Source organism: Orbicella faveolata, unplaced genomic scaffold (assembly GCF_042242905.1).
Source record: "Orbicella faveolata isolate gen_17 unplaced genomic scaffold, um_ofav_v1 contig_1, whole genome shotgun sequence".
Taxonomy (NCBI): domain Eukaryota; kingdom Metazoa; phylum Cnidaria; class Anthozoa; order Scleractinia; family Merulinidae; genus Orbicella; species Orbicella faveolata.
Window position 1 is genome coordinate 14,458,056 of NW_028301536.1, and position 6,717 is coordinate 14,464,772.

The 6,717-nt window shown below is 41.5% G+C and overlaps 1 protein-coding gene across 1 annotated transcript; it reads left to right on the forward strand.

Moving 5' to 3' along the window:
* The first annotated feature begins 3,181 nt into the window (after positions 1-3,181).
* On the forward strand, positions 3,182-4,582 carry LOC110061371 (beta-1,4-galactosyltransferase galt-1-like). Its single transcript, XM_020768217.2, has one exon. It carries the CDS (start codon positions 3,182-3,184, stop codon positions 4,580-4,582), a length of 1,401 nt encoding a protein of 466 aa, XP_020623876.2.
* Positions 4,583-6,717: the final 2,135 nt, after the last annotated feature.

A 6,717-nucleotide genomic window follows, 5' to 3' on the forward strand; every position in this document is an offset into this window, starting at 1 on the left:
AAAAACGCATCCCTATTCGAGACGAGTCAAACCAATTCTGTTATAAGAAAGTCCAATTTCAGATACCATCAAAAGAACGTTTGACCCTTTCTTTGCCGGTGCAAACATGATGCGCACCCGCTGAGCTATAAAGTTTGCAGCAGCTCATTTATATTCCTGACCCAGTCTTTTGTGGGGTCTGAGTTTGCCTTGAGCATGAATTCGATAATGTGAAGATTGGCTGTTCTGTTGTTGTTGTCGCCGTCGTTGTTGTTGTTGTTCCTTTTTGCTGTGTATTTAACACGGAAGAGCTCTGGTGGGAAAACTTATTTGCTCATCAGTTTACAAGCTTGCTTATGTGTCAGTCATTGACCCAATTAATTTGGTTTATCATGAACTTCTCAGTGCTTTCCTATCTTTACAGGTCAGGTCCAATCTAAGGGTTATTTCAATTTGAAGAAATATTGTGATATAGCTAAGTCGCGTCTTAAAAGTGGGAACCACTACATCTACTACCACGTGTAAAATACAATGTACCCGAATAATATATATCAGATTTGAAGATAACAGTACTTACTTGAAAAGCCGTCTTTTCAGAATTAGTTTTAATGCGTTTGCGAACAGAATTTTTGTATCTGGGAATTTTGAACAGAATATTCCCTTTTTCGGACGCGGAAGACAGGCCAAGTTATAGTAGCAGAGTTGTATATCCAAGCCTTGTTCCTGGGTTTGAGAGATAAAAGAAACTCGCTTATTACATTGCTCAAATCACAACAAAAACACGATAAACGCTGATTTTCCCCTACGCACTTGACCTCCACTTGCGGCGGATCACGGTTGTTGAAACTAGCTCTCAAACTCATTAATAATTCATCAAGTTTAAACAACTATCTTCTCGGTGTTTGGAAATGTGGTCAAACACGGTCTTTCGTGTTCGATATATTACTTAAATACAATTTTAGAACATAGTTACCGGCGAGGAAAAAGCTTGATCGGAAGTCTCTCTTGCCCCCAACCCCCTCCCCCTCCTCTCTGTGGGGTCTGGGACTACTTTCAACGTGATACTATGGGTCGCTCGCGGCTATTTCGATCATTATGCCCGCTCCTTTCTTTACCTAAGCAAAGCACTTCAACAGCCCTCGGTCGATGATCATGAGGGTTTTTTTTGCTAGCCATTTAAATCTGCCACATACTGTTCCAAAACTTACGAGGGTCGTGTTCGCTGTTTTCAAGTAGTGTAAAATTTATCTGGTGGCAACGTTTAACTATTTCTCGGTCAGTCCGATGCATTATTTTACCGCATTTAATTAACGCAGTATTCAGCACGAACCAGCTACAGTCAAACCTGTTTTAAGCGGACACCCTCGGGACCCGTGCTAGTGTCCGCTTAGTACAGGATGTCCGTTGAAAGCAGGTCCCCTCAGAATTTGTCTTACTGAAAAGGGTCATTGACATCGGTCAGTATTAAATGACCTTGAAAGGGTCAAATAGCATTTGTCGTAGACGGTTGATAACTCTGGAATACCGTATTTCCATAAACAATGACAAGCATACGAGGTAAGGCGATTTAAGTATATAGCAACAGTAACTACATTGATTGAATTGTGTGAAGTTTCACAAAATCAAACAAGAACAAAAGTTCTGTAAAAACAAAACCGAATAATAAATATCGCATTTCTGTGACAGCTCTTTGTCGGCAAACTTAAATGACAGATCTATTAAAACGTGGACAAAAACACATGCATCCTTTTTGCAGTGTCCGTTTGAAAGAGGTTTCAAACAATAGAAATGACCATAAAAGTCAAGTTGAAGCTGTCCGCGTCCGTTCTTCGCAAACTTCACAAGGTTCGTTTTTCTCTCTCGCTCTGACTGTGTACTTGTACTTAAATGACTCAACGCACGGCACTCCTTAAAGCTTAGCGAAACCTAATTTATTGGTTTATACCCTGCGAACAGGGTTCATGGCTCGTGTACGACGACCTGACTGACGTCAATTGTTCCTTTGTTCCTCTGTTTTCACTGTTCCTCTGTGCCCACTGTTCCTCTGTGCCAATTGTTCCTTTGTTCCTCTGTGTTCACTGTTCTTCTGTGCCCACTGTTCCTCTGTGCCAACTGTTCCTTTATGCTCACTGTTCCTCTGTGCCTACTATTCCTCTGTGCCCACTGTTCCTCCGTCCCCACTGTTCCTCTATTCCTCTGCGCTCACTGTTCCTCTGTTCCTCTGTGCCCACTGTTCCTGTGCAAACTGTTCCTCTGTGCCCACTGTACTACTGTGCCCACTGTTCCTCTGTTCCTCTGTGCTCAATGTTCCTCTGTGCCCACTGTTCCTCCGTGCCCACTGTTCCTCTGATCCTCTGCGCTCACTGTTCCTCTGTTCCTCTCTGTGCCCACTTTTCCTCTGTGCCCACTGTTCCTCTGTTCCTCTGTGCCCACTGTTCCTCTGTGCCCACTGTTCCTCTGTGCCCACTGTTCCTCTGTGCCCACTGTTACTCTATGCCCACTGTTCCTCTGTGCCTACTGTTCCTCTGTTCCTCTATGTTTACTGTCCCTCTGTTCCCCTGTTCCTATTGTTCCTCTGTTCCTCTGTGTTCAATGCTCTCAGCTATTTATGTACTTCAGTGTCTATCTTCTTACTGAATGACGTCAGTCAGGTCGTCGTACACGAGCCATGAGCCGCGAACAGGCTCCCGGTGAGCCCGATCGCTTTGCTCTCTGAATTCTTCTGTTTCGCGCTCGCCGAAATTTTTTCCGTCCTCGGGAGCCTGTTCGCAGGCTAACTGGTTTAAAACCTTTTCTAAACAGTTTCTTTGATCCCGGAATATTACCTGACACGCAAGCTTGCATGTTTTGTTGATAAGATGAAACACGTTCACAATCTGGTGCTAAAAGTAGCTGGTGATCATCGACTGAACTAATTGAGACTGTCAGGCTCGTGCCTCCGATTTCTATTATTCCTATATTTCCTTAATCACGCAACTTAAAAATAGGATTAACTGTAACACAATGAAATTGGAACTTTCATGACATATTACCTGAATTACTTGAGTCCCCCAATCAGCGAATCTATTTTAACTGGAAGACTTGGCATTTAGCTACGATGTCGTCGTGGACACGCGATTTGTCTTATTTCAGAACGTTTTGGGCGATTTTCATATTGGTTTTTGTGGGAACGTTTTTACATTTATACTTCCAATGTTACGTTATGCTTGCGGCTACCCCAGGTAAAGGTGGTGCAATCGTCCATCCTAGAATTTCTCAGTATTCTCACAATGAAGGAAACCGTCGCTACAGTGGCTTTCAGCGCAGCACAAAACTGAAATTGGATTCTGACAAAAGTGTGGACACGATTTCAGTTAGCTGGCAATCACTCTGGCAAAAAACGATTGATGGAAAGTCCTCATATAGGCAAACGCACGAAGAGTCAAGATTTCGCGAAATTGAAAGGGGGACGCTAGTTTACTCAGCGTGGTTTGATGATCGAAAAGTTCAGAGTTTCATTCGAGTTTTGTTACTGACCTCAACAAGAGATCCTCTACCTTCGCTTTTTTGCCATTTCGAAACTTGCGCGCCCAAACAAAATGGCGTGTACACCAGCAGGGTTTCCTTCTATCAAAATAGCGGAAATCACTTCATGAAGTTTGGGTGCTTCATAGGCTCTTGTCTTCTTCCACCAGAACTCGACTGCAAACCTTGTTTTGTAAATATCTCCACAAGACCAATCTCAAATGTTCTAAACAAAAACACTGACTCGGTTGTCTTGCCCGTGGGTTTTATCGACCATCAACATGGTACGGAGAACGTGAGCCGCAGGCAATACGGAATTTGTATTCCTCCGTTGCATGGCGAAATATCGATCGACAGGTTGATCGAGTTTTTGGAACTCTCGCAGATTTTGGGAGCTTCATATTTTACTTTCTATAACTTGGTAGCGTGTGAGAGAATACGGAGAGTGTTGAATTATTACGAAGATAAGGGGTTGGCACGAGTTCTTCCTTGGAATTTACCCTCTTATATCGGCAAGTATGATATCCACTATTTTGGGCAGACATTGTCCATTATGGATTGCTTGTTTCGATCTATGAGTCATCTTGATTTTGTGGCGTTCAATGATTTAGATGAGTTCATTGTGCCGCTCCAGTATGAAAATATAATCACCTTTCTGGAGAAAATCCACAAACAAGAATATTGTGGCCACTGTTTGGACAGTGTAACTTTCGACCCTTCAAAAGACGATTTGCCACCCTCACGATTATTGGTGACGCAACATGTTTTCCATCGCACGAAAAAGCCTACTCCATTTTGGAACAAATGCGTTGTTGATCCACGAAAAATTTTCGAACAAGGAATACATCATATAGTAATGCCAATCGAGGACAATTACGTCGCTGATAAGGTGAATTGGAGCATAGCGAGAGTTTTTCATTACAGAAAATGTCACGATACACAAGCCCTTATGCACTGTTCTGACTTTGAAGAAGACAAAACTATGCAAAAATTCGGAGCACAGTTAAAGCGTAATTTTCGAATAAACCGTCTTCTTAGTGGTATATTAATGAGCGCTAACAAGGACCCAGGAAGGAAGACGTCGAAGAGAAAGGCCTAGGAAAACTTGGAGACGAACTGTGGAGAGGGAAAGAGTGCAGTTTGCCGGGATTCAAAGACTGGCTGGATGCTGGTGCATGTGCTTGGTACCGAGAAGCTTGGAGAGTGAGAACGCAAGGTCTTATTTCCTTGTAGGGAAAAGGATATGATGATGATGATGATAATGATGATGATGATGAATTGTGTAGCAACGGTTTTTTCGCGGGGTCAGGAGGAGAGAGAACTGAAAGAAGATCTCCTGTATTGAACCTGTATTAAGCTGACCCCATATTATTTAACCGGATATCCTCTATTAAGGTAATTCCATCGAAATAGAACTCACAATAGATTTTCTTTCAAACTTTACCTGTTGGCTGCTTATATCAAGAGAACTTAAAATTTGAAATAAAAAACGGGGGTCCCCATATTCGTTTAGGAGCAAGAGAACCTTCAATAAACCCCATAATTCCTGAAATTATCTGCTTTCAGAAACGTTTATATTTGAACCATTCACTTACGCTTTAAGAGAGCAGAAAAATAGGGAGAAATACAACAATGGATGTATTGCATAAATGTTAAGGAGCAATTCGATGTGCGTTTCATGATTAGGGCACTCATCGTTAGTCGACAGGGATACAATATGTCCCAAGCACGCAGTGTTGTGGAGCCACATATTATCTTTTACGAATGCTAGCTTTGCTCTAATTTTCCATGATAATTTTTTACTCTGCAATAGAAATTGGTCTTTACTCACTATATAGAAAGAAGGTGATCGCTGCATTCGATCTAAATAAAAAAATCGTTAGGTCCCCGTACTCGTTCCGAGAAAAAATGAAAGGCAAGCCGTTTAGCAAAAACCACCATTTTGCATATGCACGCGCTCGTGGGCGCGCGCTAATGACTAGAAAATCGTGCGCAGTAGGGATGGCGTTATTAGCGCGCGCTCGTGCACGCGCACATTGAAAACATGACGGATTTGCCTTGATATTAAGCTCTGTCAGTTGAAAAATGGCTCTAGCTCACCAACGAACACGGGCACCCCAATTTTTTTCCACTCATTGTAATCAACTAATCACAAGCTTTGCGTGAGAAAAGACTGATCTAATTTCTATTGCTGAAAATTGAATAAATAAGAAAAATAGCAGATACACGGTGGTCTTTTCTATTTGGCAGTCGGTAACCACGTCAAGAAATTGGTTCAAATCTTTAACCAAGGATTTAGCTTTCTGTCTGAATCAAACTTAAAACCTTTATTTGTGTCCGACACAATGTATTGACTGTAGTTTACTGCGTGTTCTTATGAGTCCGGGCTCACGGAGATGTTACAATTACTGGGAATGCGTTCTTATAATAAGCATTAAATAATGCCAACAATGATGGGGCATTTTCAATGCCTCGCTGCTCCCTAATGAGCATGGGCACCCCCCTTTTTTATTTCAAAATTGAAGTTATCATATGATAAATATTCAGTGGACAAAGTTTGAACAAAAATCTATTGTCACTTTTATTTCAGAGGAATTACCTTAAGTGGACACCAGTGTGAGTCCCTAAATTTTCTTCCCATATTTACTGTAAAATAAACCTGCATTCAGCGGACACTTCTGTTAAGCGGACGAGAACACCAATATTGTGACAATATTAAGCCATTTTGTTGAACAAAACCTGCAATAAGCGGACACTTTAAGGGCTTTTTACTTCTAAAAGTTCATCCCAGACTCCTTTAAGATCCTTTAATATAGTTCAGCGATGTCGTTTTAAAGATAGGTAGATTATTCCAGATTGATGCATTGACTGACTGGACATTGAGTTATGAGCAGTCTTTGATCTTACACTGTGTTACACTGAGTTACTCTCCAACATGTTAGAACCTTTTTAGAGCGGACACCCTGTATTAAGCGGACACTAGTGAGTGTCCCAAGGGTGTCCGCTTAATACAGGTCAGTCATGGTATCAAAAATAAACACGTTGCCACATGTACACATTGTATACCTTTTGTTATTTCATTTTGGACAAGGTATCGTCTCGCTATCATCGCCCTGTGTTTAACCAAAATATTCAAGAAATAAACATAAAATCAAAAAACAAGCAAACAAAATCAGTCTCAAAAGACTCAAAAGTCGTCACAAAATCTCCTCAAAATCTAAAGTTTTTGTTAGA

Coding starts and splice junctions, on each gene's coding strand:
- LOC110061371 (XM_020768217.2), top strand. CDS start 3,182: ATGCTTGCGGCTACCCCAGGTAAAGGTGGTGCAATCGTCCATCCTAGA.